The sequence below is a fragment of the Staurois parvus genome, unplaced genomic scaffold (assembly GCF_062004578.1).
Source record: "Staurois parvus isolate SC_StPar_1 unplaced genomic scaffold, SC_StPar_1.0 ptg000061l, whole genome shotgun sequence".
Lineage (NCBI taxonomy): Eukaryota > Metazoa > Chordata > Amphibia > Anura > Ranidae > Staurois > Staurois parvus.
In genome coordinates this window covers 781,703-802,294 of record NW_028317857.1, presented here as the reverse complement: position 1 = coordinate 802,294, position 20,592 = coordinate 781,703, and the positions used below count along the sequence as shown (strand labels likewise).

The 20,592-nt window shown below is 41.0% G+C and overlaps 1 protein-coding gene across 2 annotated transcripts in view; it reads right to left on the bottom strand.

Annotated features, from left to right (window-relative positions):
* MTPAP (mitochondrial poly(A) polymerase) overlaps window positions 1–16,912 on the bottom strand; it is a 46,096-nt gene extending 29,184 nt beyond the window's left edge. The window contains exons 1-3 of one of the 2 annotated variants that reach the window (XM_089668658.1): window positions 16,741–16,912; window positions 9,835–10,004; window positions 7,441–7,659 (exon numbers count right to left, since the gene is read on the bottom strand). In XM_089668658.1, coding sequence (XP_089524784.1) covers window positions 7,441–7,659; window positions 9,835–10,004; window positions 16,741–16,876 — 525 coding nt within the window. In that variant the 5' untranslated portion in view covers window positions 16,877–16,912. Of the gene's footprint in view, window positions 1–7,440; window positions 7,660–9,834; window positions 10,005–16,740 lie in introns of those variants that run through there. The other variant, XM_089668659.1, reaches the window with a different exon arrangement.
* Between the last annotated feature and the right edge of the window lie 3,680 nt (window positions 16,913–20,592).

Genomic DNA, 20,592 nt, shown 5'->3' with positions numbered 1-20,592 from the left:
CACTGTAGAAAAAAAAAATCTTCATCACCCCCCACAAGTAGTACAGTGACACTGTACTGCTACGGTGACAGTATGTAAAAAAAACAAAAAAAACAAATATAAAAAAATAAAAATTAAAAAAAATGTTTAAAAATTATAATTTTTGGTTATAAACTAATTTGGCGTATTTTTTTTTTTTTACTAAAAAGATAACGGAATAAATTTTGGCCAAGATTTACGATGAAATATTATTTATTTGCAAAATTTTATAAGAAAAACACTTTTTTCAAAATTTTTGCACTTTTTCATTTACATAGCAAAAAAAATAAAAATCATAGCGGTGAATAAATACCACCAAAATAACGCTTTATCTGTCTCAAAAAAATGGTAAAAAAAATCATATGGGTACAGTGTTGCATGACCGCGCAATTGTCATTCAAAGTGTGATAGCGCTGAAAGTTGAAAATTGCCTTGGACAGGAAGGGGGTAAAAGTGTCCAGACAGGAAGTGGTTAACATGAGGAACGATCAAAGGGTTAACTGTGTGCAGGGAGTGTTTTACTGGATGGTGGTGTGTTGGTGCGTCACTGTACGCTGCTCTGGATGGCTGTACTGTGCACAGCCATCCAGAGCAGTATGCCCAAGCTGACAGGGAGGAGAAACAAAGTAGTCCTCCTCCCCATCGGAGATGCTCGGTAATCACCGGGCGCCGGAGCATAATCACCGGCCGGGACCCAGTGATTGACAGCTGCGGCCACGAATGGTGGTGCGGGGTAGGGTGCGCGCCCCCTACCCGGAAATACAAAATCAAGTATATATACGTGATTTTGCGCACTTCTGCCGCCCTGTAGCAGTATATCTGCTATAGGGCGGTCGGAATGTGATTAACTTTTTAAAAACTTATTTTCAATTAGCTTTATTGCTATCACAAGGGGGCTACCAAGCCCCCATGTGATAGCTTTGGGCAGGTGAAAGACACTCATTATGGAGACAGCAGGGGTCTATTATCCTCCATTGTCTCTCCTTGCCCTCCAATGCAGCTAATTAAGCACCGACTGTGCTTGATTAGCCACTTCCATGGCTGCAGCAGCTCCAAACTCAGAAGTGATGCAATCATTGTGCATGTGGCTTCATTAGGCACAGATGGGGGAATGGATGTTTACCTATCCTGGTCATTTAGTGCAGTCCCAGAGCTGCCCAGATCACTTACACTGAACAGCTAATCACCAGCTGTAAAAAATGACACCAAACAACTGCAGCCATGAACCTGTTATAACCTTTAGCTGACAGGAGATATATATATATATATATATATATATATATATATATATATATATATATGTACAGCGGTCAGCAAGCGGTTAAAGCTGCTCTTCTGCCGCCCCCCAATTGCTGGCATAAGAAAACAAAACTAATTGACTCTTTCAGCCACCTAAGCAATGGTCATGTGAAGCTCCATCCCTGAGTCTTCTCTCCTCTTCTGCTGACAGGAGGCATGATCTATCTTCGGGGATGGGCTATCAGCAGGGGATGGGCTCTAGGGAAAAGATGCTGAAAACACATTTTGATTTGTACACAGAGCTAATGTCAGTAAAATTTACAAAGCTGTGTATAAAGTGTAATCATGAAACAGAAAGTAAAAATATGAACACTGCATCAAAAAACCTTCCAAGAAAAGTTTCAATTCTGAACTCAAAGTGGCAGTTTCACTTTTTCAGCTATATTGTGAGAAGGAATGAAGGATTTATAGAACAGCCACATACATGTTCTCATGCATCCATTGTATGATCATATTTTCCAATGTAGCGATTTTTTATACTGAGCAAATATTCTGATATATCCTGCAAATACCCAGGATCTTCAAACATTTATAAAGGCTTTGAATATTTACATTAAACACTAGCTCCAATTTCCGTTTTACCAACATCTCTATTAAAAAAACAACAACAAAAAAAAAAAACTTTATACATATCTTCAAGTGCCCTTGTGCCCAGATTATGCACACAGTTTCTACAAATACATAACAAGCAGTATATTAGTTTAAAGGGCCCTTTACATAAGAGTTCAGTCTGGATTTGTCTGTCCGTTTGTTAGACGGATCTACCCTGAACCACAATGTAGGTCTACTAATAGGTAAATGTAAGCAAGGATATGAACGTTTACATCGGATTCCATTTACGTCCGTAGAAAAATAATGGAAAAGGTATGTGTCTTTTTTCATTTTTGCGGACATAAACAAATGGTAGCCATAAATATTCATGTTTAGGCAAAAACATTTTTTTGGTAAAACTTTTGTCCGTTTATGACTATTTTCTTCAACAACTAAAAAAACAGATAACTGAAAAACAGATGTATACTGATGAGATGGATGAACAAAACAAATGTATAAACTGATGTAAATGGATTCAGTTTTCAAGTGTTTTTTAATTTAATTTTCATAATAGAACTGATAACGCTTACGTGAAAGGACCCTTAAACAAGCCATAATGAAAATCTATAGCTTCATGTACTGTAGAGAAATTAATTTTCAAAGTTCACAATAGATGCTCTGTAATCATAGCTCCTTTCCCTCTATTTTATTTGGCAGTAGTGACTTGTCAGCCTGCTACTGTAAACAAACAGCAGGTGCTGTAAGATGTACTAAACTTTTGAGTATTTGCTGTGATCCTTAAAGTAGTATTAAACCCTGTGCATTTTTTTTTAGCTGAAACACTGACAAACATTCCCCAGTAAACTATGTTTTAAAAAATTCTTACCCCAGCACTGGAAGTTTACAAATTTTCAGTGCTGCAGTTTGCTCTCAGTGCTGCTTCCAGTTTTTGTAGCTGCTGACTTTTATTTTTTTACAGAGTGAGTGGAACTCTGCTTTAAGTCAGTCTGATAGTTTGGAGAAGGGACGAGCAGGGGACTGCTTGTCATTCTATGCTTACATGCTTTGTGCTTCAGTGTAGAGACAGACAGCTCTGGTCACTGCACCCAATGGTAGCTCTCTAGGATGCTGTAAGAGAAAGGAGCCAGGAAAACTGGGGCATTGGTCATGGCACCAGCTGAAACAGGAGCATAAGGAAACATTAAAGAATGGAGAAGATGACTATTTTGTAAAGTACTAAATCATCTGCTGAAAGTGCTTAATTTTACTTAAGGCCTCATTCACACCTGAGCGCGAAGCTAAAAGCTCCAAAACGCTCAGGGGAAAAAAATCAATATTACTCTATGGAGATGGTGCACATCTTCACTCAAAGTCTCCTGAAGCAGAATGCCTGAAACTCAAAAAAGTTTTGGAGCTACTTTTGTAGCTCAAATTGGGCAGATTTGCAGGTTTTTGCCGCCTTTTTATACCCATAGAAAAGAATAGAAACGCGCTTTCAAGCGGGTTTTGGATGATTTTCTGCTCAAATGACAAAATGTAAAAAAAAAAAGTAATACTATATGAATAAATACATTTAAAATAAATCAAATAAATGCACATATAAATAAAAAAAATCATGATAAATCATAAACAAATAATAATTAACCCCTAACCTTAAAAAAATGAAATTATTATTAATAATAAACACCCAAACAAAAAAAATACAATAATTACAATAAAGATAAAGTATTATTTTATTATGTTTTTAGCTTTTGGGGGTTAAGGTTATGGGTTAATTATTATTAATTTATTATTACAAGTATTTATGAATATTTTCATGTATTTGTGTATTTATTTTACATTTATTCATTAATATTATTATTATCACCCTAACAATAAAATAAATAGAAAAAAAAAGACAAATAAAACACTATAAATAAATGAAGCAAGAATAGTTGTATTCAAAGGGGAACTCAACGGCACCACATCCCCAATTACTAGAAATTATCAAGAGAAGAGGGAAAAAATACAAAGAAAGAAACAGAGGAGAATAAACTCCTCACATAGAAAAAGGGAAGTGAACGGGACATTAAAAGGTGCCACAAATAGTAGAACACCACCCTAAGCTAAAATTTACAATGTTTATTGTCAAATCAATAAAAGTTAATTTAACCATTTGCCTACAGGGCACTTACAGTATACCCCCTTCCTGCCCAGGCCAGTTTTCAGCTTTCAGTGCTGTCGCACTTTGAATAACAATTGCGCGGTCATGCAACACTTTACCCATATGAAATTTTTATAATTTTTTTGAGACAGATAGAGCTTTCCTTTGGTGGTATTTAATCACTAAAAATAAAGTGCTAACGAAACCAAAAACAACTTTTAGTTTTTGTTATAAAATTTTGTAAATAAGCGATTCTTCTCCTTCACTGATGTGCGCTAATGAGGCTGCACTGATAGGCTGCACTGATGGGCACTGATAGATGGCACTGATGAGGAGGCACTGGTAGGTGGCACTGATGGGCATTGACAGGCATCACTTATAGGCACTGAAAGGCAGCACTCATATATGGCACTGACTGGCAGCACTGATAGGTAGCACTGATATATGGCATTGATGTGCACTGATATGTGGCATTGATGAGGAACTGATGGACACTGGCAGGTGGCATTGATGGACACTGGCAGGTGGCATTGATGAGCACTGACAGGTGACACTGCTGGGGCTACACTGATCATCAGTGCCCTCTCTGTGGAATGCTGATCACGGCTCTCCTCTCCTCTCGTGACAGCTCGTGAGGAGAGAAATGCTGATAACCGGCATTTCCCTATTTACATGTGATCAGCTGTGATTGGACACAGCTGACCACGTGACCGAGCTGACATCTTCGGCTCTTTCCGTTGATCGGTGATCCGCTGTGTCCAAGGAACACAGAGCACCACCAATCGCCGCGCTTTGAGCTCCCGAAGCCGCGCATGCACAGTTAGAGTGGGAGGACGTTATATGACGTCCTCCCAGAACGAGAGAACTGCCTTACGCCCGTCATTACCTTATATGGCGGGCGGGAGGCGGTTAAAAAAATATATTCAAGTACGCCAACATTAATGGTAACACTTGTTCAAGGACATATATCCAGTGCAATATTTCTCAACATGTTTCGCCTATTTTAGGCTTCTTCAAGAGATAATAGATATAGCACCTACAACAACAAATTTATGTTGATTACACAATATGCCAACAGATTACATATCTTGGATACATAGGTCAAAAATAGAACAGATATCAAATTGAACACATCAGATGTGGTATACATCATATAAAACATTTTTTTTTTTTAAATTGATGAAGGGCAACTTATCAAAAATGCCATAATGCCTCAGATGGATAGGTAGTGTGTAGAGCAATTATAGTGCAGTTAGATAGGACATAAAATCTTCAAAATAGCTTGGACAACATGGCGCCTCAGGTGGCTGGTAGAAGAGCGCACAAGCTGAATATAAGAGTGACAAACATCACCACTGAAAAAAGTCTCCAAAAACAATTGCTCACGAAATTGAACAAAGAATTATGTACCTTTGAAAGCTAGAATAGGCACCACTGATTAAGTGCTCGGCATGCACAATTATAACCAATAAATTTGATTGTGTTACATCGGAAAAACCGAAAAACAGAGGTCCAAATTGGAGACTGAAAAATAAATGTAAAAGACATTGCAAACATTAGGACCTTATGTCGGACGCAGCGTCGGGAAGACTTGGATATAAAAGGAGCCTGCCTGGCTCTAAAACTTTGTGGTTGATGAGGAAGTGGTATTACGGTGTTGGTGCCTTATTGGTGAGACCTTGTTGATATTTTTTGGAGCTTGTGGCTGGTACTGTATACTGTTGATCTCCCAATATTTTTCTTTCAATCTCCGTGTTATCTTTACTCATTAGCATACATTCCATTGCTTGAGGATTGGTTCTCCGATATGTGTTTTTGCTGTCTCCACCTCCCCCTGGTGAACTAATATTGCTCTGACTGAGGTAAGCTCAGCATCCACACTATACCTATAGTGTATATTATACCACTGGCAATGATAATAGGTCCTAATTTTTGAAATGTCTTTTACATTTATTTTTCAGTCTCCAATTTGGACCTCTGTTTTTTGGTTTTTCCGTTGTAACATAATCAAATTTAATGGTAATAATTGTGCATGCCGAGCAGTTAACCAGTGGTGCCTATTCTACCTTTTAAAGGTACATAATTCTCTTTGTTCAATTTCGTGAGCAATTGTTTTTGGAGACTTTTTTAGTGGAGATGTTTGTCACTCTTATATTCAGCTTGTGCGCTCTTCTACCAGCCACCTGAGGCGCCATGTTGTCCAAGCTATTTTGAGGATTTTATGTCCTATCTAACCGCCTTATAATTGCTCTACACACTACCTATCCATCTGAGGCATTATGGCATTTTTGGTAAGTTGCCCTTCATTAATTAAAAAAAAAAAAAAAATGTTTTATATGATGTATACCACATCTGATGTGTTTGATTTGATATCTGTTCTATTTTTGACCTATGTATCCAAGATATGTAATCTGTTGGCATATTGTGTAATCAACATGAATTTGTTGTTGTAGGTGCTATATCTATTATCTCCTGAAGAAGCCTAAAATAGGCGAAACATGTTGAGAAATATTGCACTGGATATATGTCCTTGAACAAGTATTACCATTAATGTTGGCATACTTGAATGTATTTTTTTAAATAGACTTTTATTGATTTGACAATAAACATTGTAAATTTTAGCTTAGAGTGTTCTACTATTTGTGGCACCTTTAATGTCCCGTTCACTTGCCTTTTTCTATGTGAGTTTATTCTCCTCCTCTGTTTCTTTTTTGTATTTTTTCCCTCTTCTCTTGGTAATTGCTATAAATAAATAAGAAATAAATAAAATGCTACCCCTATCCTTAACTCTAACCCCACCCTAACAAAAAAAACAAAATGGTAATAAATAATTAAAAAAAACAAAAAACTGAAAGCTGGTGGAAAAACTAAAAAAAACAAAAAAAAAAAAACAGAAAAAACTAGCAACAAAGGATGCAATAGATGATAATTTTCTCTATTGGCTAATAAACATATGCCACAGCTCAAAATGGCTAAAAACTCTGTATATAAACGTGCAAAAAACACGGTAAAATCGTAGTAAAATATGCGTGAAAAATCGTGCTAAAAAACGCTACGCTCAGATGTGAATAGAGCCTCATGGATAATTTTGTCCATGGTGCCTATAACAACAGAAGTCAGTGAGGGAAGTAATATGTCCACAAAGAAAATTACAAATTACTTAAACTGTCAGCAGGAGTTAAAGCAGACACCAACAGCAACCAGCATGTGTCTGCACCACCTCAAAACCCAGATTTTTTTGTAACCTAAACACTAACCTCACTTCACTTACGGGTTAGTAAAGGCACCCATCACAATAAATAACCAACAGTGTGAAGTGAAAGGGGCCAGCACGAGCTTGACTTTTTTTTTGTAAGTCTATCTGCACATAATCACTCTAGCTTCTGGCTTAAAAAAAAAAATATAATAGTTTTAGAGCCCATATCACATACAATACATTGTTAACTTACATTTTTAGCACCACTTAGTTTCTTTAATAACTGGTTGATAGAAACAGAAGTCTGTGGGGTGCATTTGACATGATGTAGATCCAATTCTTGTGACTTCACTTTAATAAATCTAGATTTAAATGGCAGAACACAGGTATCTTCATTGTCTGGAACTTTTGTAGCAGAAAGAAGTGAAATAATACTTTCTGTATTCACAAACTCCACCAGTGCATGAACCCCCTAAAAAAAGCAACACAATGAGAACAAAACATGATTTTATTGGAAAATAAATTGGCGTAAAGGGTGCCAGTCAGTGGCAGTTTCTTGTATAGATTGCATGAAAGGAAACAAGGATTCCTGTAAGTACCTCAATCTAAAAGTGTGTGTTGCGCCAAAAACCTTTTAGGTTTGGGTAGAGTGGAGAAGGATTAGAACCTCTGTTGGGTTTTTACAGCTATCCACGGCTCTGGTAAAGAGAGACAGGAAGCAAGAGAACATCTGCAACAGGTACAAATCCATAAATAAAAATCTGATAGGAGTTCGAGCCTTCTAGTCTACTAAAAAAAAAAGTTGTTTTTCTTATCAGCAGACTGGAAGTAAGGAGAAATCACTTAAACAGAGCCACACATAGCAGTAAAAACCTGACAGGGGATCTCATCCATCCCAACTGAGCAAGATGTTTCAACTTTCCTACTGCATTCTAGACAATGTAAAATAATGTAGTAATAAAGGCTAAGGCCACATGCACACAGGGCATTTCTGCAGCCAATTTTAGGGGCGTCAGGTGGTTTTTTTCTTTTACAGCTTCCAAACACCCCTCTATGTTATCCTATGTGTCCATGCACAAAGACTTTTAGAAGCTTTTAGTGGCAAGGGCTTTTAAAAGTTGTAAGAAAAAGAAAAAAAAAAAAACACTTACAGTGCGCAAAGAGGCAGCAGCGCTTTGGCAGAAAAAACCGCTTGACGCGTGTAAATGTTTCTAAACGCATTTTAACGCTAGGCGCGTTGATCAATTTCAATGGTCAGAATAAATTATAATTCTGGCCAATTAAATAAATTAAAGTACAAGCCCTTGACAGCTGTAAATGTGCCTAAATGCTTGCAAAAGTGTTAAAACACGTTTACAAGCATCAAGAGTTTTTTCTACCAAAATGCTGCTGCCAAGAGGAGCAGCGTTTTAAAAAAATGACTTGTGTGTATAAAGTCTAAGTGTTTTTTACCTAAATACATTCACAGCATTGGAGGTAAAAAAAATATCCCAGTACATTCGCAGCCCCCCACCTATTTGCTTACTGTTGTTTGTCACTACGATACTGGTCCTTTGATGATCTGTGCTTTCCCAGAAATTCTAGCTTGAAGATAAAAGGTGAAGGTAAAGGAGTGACTGGCTCCTGAAGCTGTCTGTCAGGGGCTGGGAGCAGGGAGCAAGGGCATGGCTTGCCAGATGCTGTGTGTTTCAAATGACCCACACAGCCTCGGCGGGATGTGCACGGGCATCTTCTTAGCAGCCAGCTACCCAATGGAGACACCTGCAAACAGGAGTTTGGGCCAGCGGTTTGGGGACTGACCAGGAAAACAAAAAAAAGACTAATTCTGAAGAAAGACTTTAATTCAAGGAAGTCCAGGCTTACATAGTATATAAAAAAAAAAAAGATCGCTTGCATATTGCTTTAAGCAACAACTCTAGCCAAACAACAGAAAAAAGTATACGACAAAGCAGTATTTCCACATGAAAGCACAGAGAAAAGCATCTTAGGTCTGTGGTAAAGAAAAAGTTCACCTTTTGAGAAAAGTAATAAGTGCACATTTTTTTTTATTAAGGTAAAAAAAATGTGCATTTTTTATATTTTTTGTAAGGAGCCTGCAAAGTATTGTAAACTCTCAGAATAGCTGTCTGTCCATACCTCGTACAGGCAGGAAGATCAATGGACTACAAGGAGTGCTCCCTAGCTCCCTCGTAGTTTATTGAAAACTACAAGCTGTCAGCCAGAATGGCTGATGGTACCTGCAAACATTAATTCACAGGAAAAGGTGAATGAATGCCGTGGCTGTGTGGACAGAGCCCCTCTATTTTCAAATTTGTAGCTATAGTATTTGTAGCTGCTGACTTAATTTCTTTTAACAAGAAATTCATTTTTAAGTTGTTTAGAAGTGCAATGAAGAATTTAACTCTAATGGCAGACAATTTTTTGTTGGGAAAGAATGATTTTCAAATGCTGCCCTGCTAGTGACAGACAGTGGAGAGATGATCCCTCATACCTCCTTGATTAGATAGGCAGGAAAAAAAACAATAAAAAAAAAAACAAAACAAACAATCAGACTGTAACTTTCTTCTCCTCTAATCAAAACAGAAAGAAAACATTTTTGCTGCAGAGGTTAACATTTTAAGCACCAAAATACTATGAAATTACTTACATGGCTGTCAAAAAAGAAGTGATTGGCAACTTCTCCATGTCGTGATAAATGCTTTAAAAATTTCTTCTCATTAATCTTAGAGGGACAGCTTATTAATACAGAGTTCTTGGCTTGTTCTTTTCTTTCTCTTTGGACATCTGCAAAGTTCTTCCTTGTGACTTGATCTTGATCTGTGAACAGTAGTGTTAGTAAACAATTAGCACTAGATATCGCAAACTAGAGTTTGATAAGAACAGAGATCTCTTAATTACTGTTAATGTGGTCCTGTCCCTCTACTCCGTTCGGGGCAGTAGAAATATTTTCTGTATGCTGACTGCCGGGACCAGCTTCCTATGTTACTGCAATGAGCCTTGTTTTTGTCTTATTGCAGAAACCACCCACCTAGATCCATCCATTTTAGGTCTATGACTCAGAGAAAAATAACAGTAATAATAATCAATACAGTTTCAAGGGTGACCACTTAATTTCATGAAGAAACTTAGAAGAAGCCAGCACCCCAATTATGTGAATTAAAGTAGAAGAAAAGCCTAACACCACAGGGATGTTCAATTCCTATTGCCTGACTCCTGGGACATGCAGTTCCGGGCGCTGGTCAAGTAGTTTTCATTCTACATTTAGCCCTGCTGCAGGAAGGCAACAGGGCTTGTCACGAGGAAGTATTGAAGGGGGCTACGCTGTCACCCGAATGCTTCCACGCATGTCAATAGAGTGCCTCCTGTGCGCCCTCCCCTGCCCGCTGTATCCTCGGCTTCACTTGCGCTTCTGTGGGCCTGGGACTGGCATAGCGGGTGTCGGCAAACGTCCACTCTCCTACCCTTCGTGTTCCTGACCTGGAAGTGACGGTATGACGTCACTTCCGGGTCCCTGTTGTCAGTATGCAAGGCAGGGCGATCTACACTCCATTACATTAGTGGAGCACAGGGGAGACCTGCAGGGTCTTTTAGACCCTGCACATCTCATTAAAGAGAACCTGTCACCAAAAAATCATCACATGTGATGAAAAAAAAAACATTAAGTAAAAATGTTTTTAAGTTAAGTAAAAACATTTTTTAGAAGCTTGGAAACACCAGCGATCAGCAGATTGCTACCCAGACTTCTAAAAATATCCAGCGGGAGAATATCCTCATCCAATTTTTCCATTAACCTCCCTAGCGGTCTGATTATGTCAATATTTCTGTGCTCAAAGCAGTACATTTTTTTGCATGGAAATATGTAATTTTTTTTATTGTAGGCCTGTAATTCTTAGGAATAACTTACTGAAATCTGTCCGAACAAGAGTCTAGTAAACATCCCGGGTATGATAAAATTTGAAACCCGAAATCATAAATTATAATTTAATAATCATAAAAAATAATAATATAATAATAATACATTTAATTCAATAATGTAATCAAACCAAAAACACTGAAATTTGAAATATAGCGCCAAGTTCGCACATCACTGAGCAAAGTCGCAAAATCATTTTCAATGTCTGATGATGAATTTCCCCACGAATCATTATCATTCAATTCTGCAAGTAGTTCAAATTTACTATCGCTGTTCTCTAGCCGGTCTAAAACCACTTTTGACCTAAAGGGACGCTTTTTGGACGCCATGGACATTTCTCAGTTTCCAGGCAGAAAGAACAGTAAAAACGCAGGCAGGACACAGGACAAAGCACTCGGGACAAAATGTATGTGAAATGGTTTGATACAGTAATGTTATACTATGTGATTTTAGTGTATTTAGTGAATGTCACTTTTTAACATTTTTAAATTTCCTGCCGGTTCTGTCCCCGTACGTATGTGCTCGCAGAAAATGGAACCCGGATGCCGGCATCGGCCGGAGGAGATGGCTGGGGACGCTGCAGGGGGGGACATCGAGGGAGTGAAGGACAAGGTAAGTGCAAGAGGGATCCCAGAGCAACACTGCAGGGCAATCCCGAGTGTAGCTTGGGGTTACCGCTTTTGGTACTTAAAGTTAACCCCGAGCTACACTCGGGAATACCAGCAAGGGGGTTAATACCTGTTATTAAGCACTTCACGTGGTCCAATTTGTAAGTGAGCAACCAGCATTTCCTAATATACTTCTAAAATGACACTATGTTACCTTACTGTTTATGTTTTTCTGATATGCTGCCATGTTTCTAGAACTGACATATTTAGTTCCTGAAGAAGGAAATGAAATTTCCTGAAACGTGTTGGTTTTGTCTGAAAAACATCACTGTACAAGTCTGGTTGGGCTGCTTGCCCATTAGTCATTTGATGTGTTATAGACTATATATAGATTCCATGTACACTGTGTATGTTTTGTATGTGATACAGGCATTATTGTACTACAATTTATTACATTGAATCTTTTGATTCGTTTTATCATGCTTATGTGTTTCAATAATTATCGTTTCATACACTTTCTGCATACTCATTGAGATTTTTGCCATTAAAGTCCCAGGGGAATATTTCCAGTTTTTTTCCTAATTCATGTATATTGGGATTCTGGCAAAAACAGTTTCATGGTGGGACACTGTACCATGTTGTTTGCTTTTATAAGGCTGCAGCAGGTTAACCCTTTCACTGCCAGAGCCGATTTTGCATATTTTTTTTGCACACGTTTAAAAAATAATTTTTAGGCCTGAAGATTATTACACAACCCCCAGACATTATACATTTTTTTGAAAGCAGACACCCTAGAGAATAAAATAGTGGTAGTTCCAATTTATTATGTCACATGATATTACCGCGAAGGTCTAAGAAACTCAGAATTTCAGTAAAAAAAACAAAAAACACTAAAGTGAATTTTAGGGCAAACAAGCACAATAAATTACCCAAATTATTGGTAAAATATAAAAGATGAGGTTGCACCAGGTAAATAGATACCCATCATGTCAAACCTTAAATTTATCTGTGCCTGTGAAATGGTGACAAACTTCAGTACCCTATATTTTTTTTTTTTATAGGCGACACTTCAAAAGCCCCTATAAGTCATCAGTTTAGTTATGGTGGAGGTCTTGTGCTAGAATTATTGCTCTCACTCGTGTGCGGCGATAAGTAACGTATATATCACAAACTACGCTTTCACGTGTAGGCACCCCCCTGGACGTGTGCGTTTACATTCGCACATGTGTATATGTGGGGGTTGGGGGCCTTAAAAACTTTTTGGGGTGGGGGAATGTTATGTGCTTGGGTGTAACTATTTTTTTGCAAAAAAAAATAATTTTTTTTTACATCACATAGAGGACCCAGAGTCCCCTATATGATATTTAGGTAACATATTCTCTTTAATGAGTCATAAAATACCTTGCATGTTTCCTCCGAGCTCCACTGGATGTAATGCAGATTGCATTGCAATACATTTCTCCTCGGCTATTCTAGCTGGGGAAAGTGACAGTGGTGGCCTGGAAGTGATGTCATACATGTCGCTTTCTGAGTGGAGAAGGGGAGAAGAGTGGATGTGTGTCTGTTCACCTGTTTCCCCTCCACCTGCCCAAACTCGCCATGCCGGCCCCGCAGACGGACAAGCAGAGCCGGGAATACATGGCAGGAATGTGTGCGCAGGGAAAGTGGGCACCTTTACCAGTTTCAGTGGAAGCAATCGAGCGCCAGCACAACCACCTGAATGCTTCTGCCTGCCAGTTTTAGACATACTCCTGGTGGGCCTGTACGGACCTGGCAGCAAAATGATTAAAAATTGGTAAGTACACAGATCTTTTTTTATACAGGTTAGGTAGAAGGAGGGGGAGAGAACATTTTTTAGAGACTTCAATTTTTTTTTCCCACTTACCCTAAAGCCCATAAGAATGTGCCACTGGCATTTCAAGGATTTTCACTGCACTGAATTATTCACTTTGTTTATTGTATTTAAGACGTTCTACGACTCCCCAAGAATGTTGCATCTCTGATGTTCTCATGTTTGTTAAACCATAGTTTACCTCACTGGACTGCTGGTTTCTTAGAAGTAAATTATATGGAGCCCCTCTGACCTGCGTCACCCACTTTTTTTGTTAGGAATTCTGTTTCAATCTTCTTATTGGATTTTAACAAGAGTAATACAAAAGTTTAAGTCAGGCATTTAAATCGCCCACACGGGGGGGGGGGGGGGAGGGGGCTGAATAATAGATAACCAGAATACACTAAACAATACAATTCAGTCAAACATGTCAGGTATCAAAAATAGAAGAAATCTGGGACGTTGGGATGGGACTAATAAATGGAATATGGAGAGAAGTCAGGTCCCACAATTCTCTCGCAGACCCCAAAGGGGAGGCTCTGCACCTGCAGCCACCTCCAAAAGGCGGTGACTACGTGGGCACAGTCAAGGAAAGCTAGACAGAGGCAAAGAAGGAAATGTAAGAAAGGGAGAAGAAGGAATGGAAATGGAAGGCGGTAATGGGAGTAAGCTGGATATGGAAGCCCCAGACGTCACCCACGTTTTAAACCATAAAACTAATATTTGCCAAGATCCCTGTGCTAAGTCACCTTATCTCAAGAAAACTTTGAGTTGGGCACATTTCTGGTCTGCAGGGGGGAGAGCCGGCTCCTCAGTCTGGAGAGAAAAGCTGGGTCGAAAGTTCGTATGAAAATTTGTACACAAATTCTTAGAACATTCAAAAGTAACTGCGGGAAATGCAGGAAAGTTTTTTGTTTTTTTTTCTTCAAAACGCACCCACAGAGAAGGTGCTGCATGCAATTTCAGACGCATTGGGGTGCCATTAGGAATGAACAGCGCCTCTGCATGTCTGTTATAGAGCAGCGTGTTTTGTGTCAGGAAACGTGTGGTTTACATGCACTCCTGCACCCGCTATAATGTGAACCTAGAATTGGCCAGTCGGTTACAAATAAAAAGCTGTAAATACACAATACAGGGGTACCTCGGTTTACGTATGTCTCAGTTAATGAATGAAAATCCATTGAAAATAATGGATCAGTTTACTAATTTTTTTTGCAATATGAACGGATTAATTGGTTTTCAATGCATTTATGAATTTGTTTTTAATCATGTCCCTGTACAGTATTTATGCCTTTAACCGCCTCCCGCCCACCATATAAGGTAATGCTGGGCCCAAAGTGGTTCTCTTGTTCTGGGAGGACATCATATGATGTCCTCCCACTCTAACCACGTGTGCGCGACTCCGGGAGCTCGCAGAGCGGCGATCAGTCGTGCGCTGTGTCCCTCGGACACAGTGGATCACCAATCAACGAAATGAGCCAAAGATGTCGGCTTGGTCATGAGATCAGCTGTGTCCAATCACAGCTCATCACATGTAAACAGGGAAATACCGGTTATCGGCAGCTCGAGAGGAGAGCCGGTAATCGGCATTACTCGGAGGGGACATGTACACTGATCATCAGGACATTGATGATCAGTGTGCTCTGATGATCAGTGTAACCCCAGCAGTGCCACCTGTCAGTGCCCATCAATTCCAGCTTCAACGGAAAGAGCCGAAGATGTCAGCTCGGTCACGTGATCAGCTGTGTCCAATCGCAGCTGATCACATGTAAATAGGGAAATGCCGGTTATCAGCATTTCTCTCCTCACGAGCTGTCACGAGAGGAGAGGAGAGCCGGTAATTCCACAGAGACGACATGTACACTGATCATCAGGGCACTGATGATCAGTGTAGCCCCAGCAGTGCCACCTGTCAGTGCTCATCAATGCCACCTGCCAGTGCCCATCAGTGCACATCAATGCCATATATCAGTGCACATCAATGCCACATATCAGTGCCCATCAGAGCTGCCAGTCAGTGCCCATCTGAGCTGCCAGTCAGTGCCGCCTATCAGTGCCATATATGAGTGCTGCCTTTCAGTGCCCATCAGTGATGCCTGTCAATGCCCATCAGTGCCACCTACTAGTACCTCCTCATCAGTGCAGCCTATTAGTGCCCATCACTGCAGCCTCAATAGCGCACATCAGTGAAGGAAAAAAATCACTTATTTACAAAATTTTTATAACAAAAACTAAGAAAAAATGTTTTGGTTTTTTTTTACTTTTTTCTGACCTCGGGAATGGATTAATTGGTTTTCAATGCATGTATGAATTAATTTTTAAGCATGTTGCCTTTTGCCCTGGTTCAAATATATGCAGCCTCGCGGGCTGCGTTTTGCGCGGGCACGAGAGCCCATTCATTTGAATGGATTCCTGTGCCCCGTGACACGCAGGGAAGACGTTCCCACACTTCTTCTGAAAACGCAGCCTGCACAGGAACCTCGGTTCCCAGTACGGTTGTGTTTTCCAGTGCGGATGGCATGCCATTAGAACTAGTGGCACCCGCCTGTGGGTCCGCTTTCCTATGTGTGGGTGGTGCGGCTGCGTGGATTTTCATGCGGATCCACAGCGGCACCACCCGCACATATGTGAACCTAGCTTTAAAGTGCACTTTATAAAGAGTTCTGAACAGATAGAACTCTTTTTCTGACCTCCGGAACGGATTAATTGGTTTTCAATGCATTCCTATGGGAAACCGCATTTCGGTTTATGAATTTTTCGCAATAAGAAAAGTCCTGCAGAACGAATTCAATTCATAAACCGAGGTACGCCTGTATATACAGGTGCGGTTTGCTTCTTATAGTAGAACAGGGAAGTACGTATTGCAGCATTACGGGCGTCATTCACAATGAATAGCACCACAGTGCATGTGAATGCATGGGTTAGTGCTGTAGCTTGGGATGAATGAGTCCAGCATGTCATTTATACAATACAGGACAGACACACAGGGTCCCTATGGCTGTCCCTCTCCCCCTCCATCCTAGAAATGATAGCACACTGCTAGAACCTCCACATAACAAAACATACACTTCTGTAGGGCCTGCTCCTCCCCGGCCCAGCAGCAAAGAGCTCATGGAAGAAGGTAGGACTCTGGTACTGGTGCAATGACCTCATCCAAGCAGGAATTCACCCCCAATGTCACATCCCCCGACCTCTCCTCACCCGCCGTTTCCGCCGCCAGCGCCCTCCTCTGCTGCCTCCCGGCCGCCGTACTCAAGGCCCGGCCAGAGGCCCTCACCACCGGGCCCAGCTTCATACAACGAACCATGACACTAGCCGGGCACATTGTACTACGCATGCACACAGCAGGCCATGCTAGGGCACCATTACACTACGCATGCGCACAGCAGCCCAGACTACGGCGCACATTGTACTACGCATGCACACAGCAACCCAGGCTACGGCACCCGCGGCGGACCAAAACACCGCCAGAGTGACCGCTTCGCGGTCTTCCTGTAGAAGTTGTGACCTCTATTTTGACAGAGGTGCCGTGTACTGGTCTCCTCGCTGTCAGTGGGGTACAAGTGTGCAGTAAGTCCCTGGTCACACTGGGTGCGACTTTGCATGCAATTTGCAAATCCCATGCCAAGTCTCGCCCTATTGTCCGCAATTGCAGCGGTCATATCGCTGCGGTTCCGACTTGGTGGAAGCGCACCGATTTCCAAAGTAGTACATGCACTACTTTTGGTGCGATTTGCATAGACAACTGTGTCAGATGTCTTGCAAATTGCACCTCAAATCGGCGTGATATCAGACTTTGAAATCGTGCGACTTCAGTGTAAGTCGCTCGATTTCAAAGTCGGGATCGGTGTGACCGGGGTGTAAGTCTAGGTTAACACCTATGCAGGTTGTTTGTGAGGCATTTCTGCTTTGCGTTGCGTGTTTGCTGTGTTTTTGATGCGTTTTGCGGGATGCGGTGGGGATTCCATCTTTTTTATTTTTCTTGTTGCAAGGCAGATTTTAAACACAAAAACGCAGCAAAAACGCAATACATGTTTTTCTGCAGCGTTCCCATTGAAGTCTATAGAACCAAAAACGCAACGTTTTGCGTTAAAAAAAACTCCCTGACCCTTTACAGAAACGCACCGGGTGAAAACGCGGAGATATTAACCTGTCCCATAGGAAATCGTGTTAAATGGACAGTACTGCGTTTCTGCAAAATGCTGCAGAAAATGCTTAGGTGTGAACCTGGGGTAAAGGAGAGTACAGATTTCTAGTAATTTGCAAAGCATGCATACTGACTCTGAGCAGTTTATCTACATTAAAGTGTAGGGGTTGGGCAAAAATATGGAAACACTATATGATTTGCAGGTGTGAAAGTGATGGATGTAACATTCTTTTTCTTCTGCTGTGTGATGAGACACCTAGCTTTTGTCATTCACTGCTAGTAATACAGATGTCAGAGCTTACTGAGCTGCAAAGAGGGCAAATTGTTGGCGCCGCTTAGCTGGTATCTTTGTGATCGAAGCTGCCAATTAGTGGTGTTGCAAGGCACAGTATCAAAGGTTATGACGGCATATACAGTTTCCAGGAACATGTCATCTGACAAGTATAAATACGGTGGACATGGTCAACTGATGGAAAGAGACAAAGGGATATTGTGCAGGATCGTGACCCGGAATAAGAAAATAACCGCTGCAAAAGTGACTGCAGAGCTCAATCTCAGTCTTCCAAAATCTGTGTCCACAAAAACTATACGGAGGAAACTCCATTAGCAAAACATTCATGTGCAAGCTGCATTGCCAAACCACTAGTGACCGATATAAACCACTTGCCAACCACAGATAGCCGATGCACCCGGCGATCTCCGTGATTGCTGTGTCCTATGGACACAGCTGATCACGTGATATGGTAAAAGGCAGGGGTGCGCAAAATCACATATATATGTGATTTTGCATTTCCGGGTAGGGGGCGGCCGCGGCTGTCAATCACTGGGTCCTGGCCGGTAATTACCCTCTGGCACCCGGTGATTACCGAGCATCTCCGATGGGGAGGAAGACGGGGCGCGCACTCGGCGATCTCCGTGATCACTGTGTCTTACGGAAACAGCTGATCACGTGATGTGGTAAAAGGCCAATCACAGCAGCCTTTTACCACGTGATCAGCAGTGTCCAATGACATTCACCGGTAAATGCAGTTGCCGGTTATCAGCTGCACTTTCCTCAAGCTGTCACAGCATGAGGAAAGTACTGCTGATAACCTGCAATTGTCAGAGGAAGGATCAGCACTGATGATCAGTACTCTGATGATCAGTGCCCAACAGTGCCACCCACCTGTGCCCAGCAGTTCCGCCCAAAAGTGTCCATCAGTGCCACCCACCTGTGTCCATTAGTGCCACCCACCTGTTACCATTAGTGCCTAGTAGTGCCACCCACCAGTGCCCATCAGTGCCACCCATGAGTGCCCAGCAGTGCCAACAGTCAGTGCCGTCAGTCAGTGCTACCCATAAGTGCCCATCAGTGCCGCCTATCAGTGCCCATTAATGCTACCTATCAGTGCCCCATCATTGTTGCATATCAGTGCAGCATCATCAGTGCCAGCTCATCAGTGCCGCCTATCAGTGCTGCCTCATCAATGCACATCAGTGAAGAAGAAAAATTACCCATTTGCAAAATTTTATAATAGAAATAAAGCGCAAAACATTAAACACCCAGCAATGATTATATACCACCAAAAGAAAGCTCTATTTGTGTGAAAAAAATGATAAAAATTTCATATGGGTATAGTGTTGCATGACCGCGCAATTGTCATTTAAAGTGCGACAGCGCTGAAAGCTGAACATTTGCCTGGGCAGGAAGGGGGTAAAAGTGCCCGGTAGGCAAGAGGTTAATAGCAAAGAGTCCAAAATATTGTTTTTTTTCTCAAAATTGTTGGTCTTTTTTTTATAGCGCAAAAGATAAACGCACAGGCAATCAAATACCACCGAAAGAAAGTTCAATGCGCGGGGAAAAAAGGACGTAAATTTTATTTGGGTGCAGCGTTGCATGACCGCGCAATTGTCAGTTAAAGTAACGCAGCACCGTAATGCAAAAAGTGGCCTGGTCAGGAAGGGGGGTAAATCCTCAGGACGACAAATGGTAAATACTCTCCACTTAGAGGTTCACAACATGTGTAAATTCCAAACATAACTCACATGTAGACTCAACGCGTTTCAGAAATTCATCTTCAGGAGCACATGAGAGAGACTCTGTACATTGGAACCCACACTTGATCTTTATAGAAAGGTACCAAAAGGCATGAATAAATGGAATTTACAACATGACAATGTTTTCAGTGGAGATGCATCTGAAAAAACCCAGGATGGAACCACTGTCTCTCAGGTAAGGATACCCACATATGGTCACAAAGCAATCAAATTAGTCTTCACAAAGAGGACCAACCCCCTAGTACTATAGCTGTAGAATAACAACACAAATGGGTCATCAGTATTGTGGCAGCACCCAAATATTTTAGAGTTCCCCTTAAGTTTTAACATTTCTAACAGCATCTGTTTGCAAAACAAGGTCATCAGCTCACTTCCCCCCTCCCTTATTTCCTGTGATATAATGTGTTCCAGTCTGTAGCTGACACCCTTTTTTTCAGCTGAAGATAATTTATCGAGCAAGGCCATATTCTGCACTGCTTAGAAAGACTTCTAAATGTACAGAAAGTGAAAGAGCAAATAATTGCTGATATGTAGACCCTGTAAGATGCTTTTCAAGGCACTTAGCTTGCAAACACGAGTCCTTGCTAAGTCAACCAGCACTGGTAAATAAAAAAAATTTTTTCTCAAGTTCGTGTCCAGATTTTTACTTGGAATTCCCAAAGTTGCCATTACAGTATAACAGTCTAGACCAGGGGCGGACTGACAACTCATGGGGCCCCCGAGCAATAGGGGATCATGGGGCCCCTGTGTCCTTGTCCAAACTCAAAAAAGCCTATGAAAAGGTACCAGGGGCATCTCATGGGGCCCCCTACTGACCTCGGGCAGTGCCAAATGGTCAGACCGCCTCTGGTCTAGACTTGTATATTCAA